Here is a 320-nt window from a genome sequence, read left to right as displayed (position 1 = left end):
GCCATATCTTCTTCACTTGGCGAGAGGCCCGTTCATCTGAGAAAGGTTTGTATTTGCTACTGTACTCTTTTGTTAAAAGTGATAGTTCTATGAATCTACTTTATGAACTTCAAATTTTTGACAGGGTTAGAAAAGACCTTTCTTAGTATGAAATAAATCGCTCTTCTTGTGTCAGCCTAAGAACAAAGTTCCTGCAATGTCCTCTGAAGTTTGTCATGATCTTATTTGAGGCTCATTCAGTTATTACTGGTAAAGAAACTATGAAAGCAAAGAAGGTTTTCTACTTTAAACTTTTTTTCCTTTTCAAGGACATGGAATAA

At 34.7% G+C, this 320-nt stretch overlaps 1 protein-coding gene across 1 annotated transcript in view; it reads left to right on the top strand.

The window, feature by feature from the left end:
• The window catches only part of LOC109838959 (65-kDa microtubule-associated protein 3-like), a 6,230-nt gene that overhangs the window by 1,197 nt on the left and 4,713 nt on the right, over positions 1-320 (top strand). Inside the window, 1 exon segment of the mRNA XM_020407391.1 lies at positions 1-45. Coding sequence (XP_020262980.1) covers positions 1-45 — 45 coding nt within the window.

The sequence above is a fragment of the Asparagus officinalis genome, chromosome 4 (assembly GCF_001876935.1).
Source record: "Asparagus officinalis chromosome 4, Aspof.V1, whole genome shotgun sequence".
In the NCBI taxonomy this organism is placed as follows: domain Eukaryota; kingdom Viridiplantae; phylum Streptophyta; class Magnoliopsida; order Asparagales; family Asparagaceae; genus Asparagus; species Asparagus officinalis.
This window is presented reverse-complemented; position numbering and strand designations above follow the sequence as displayed.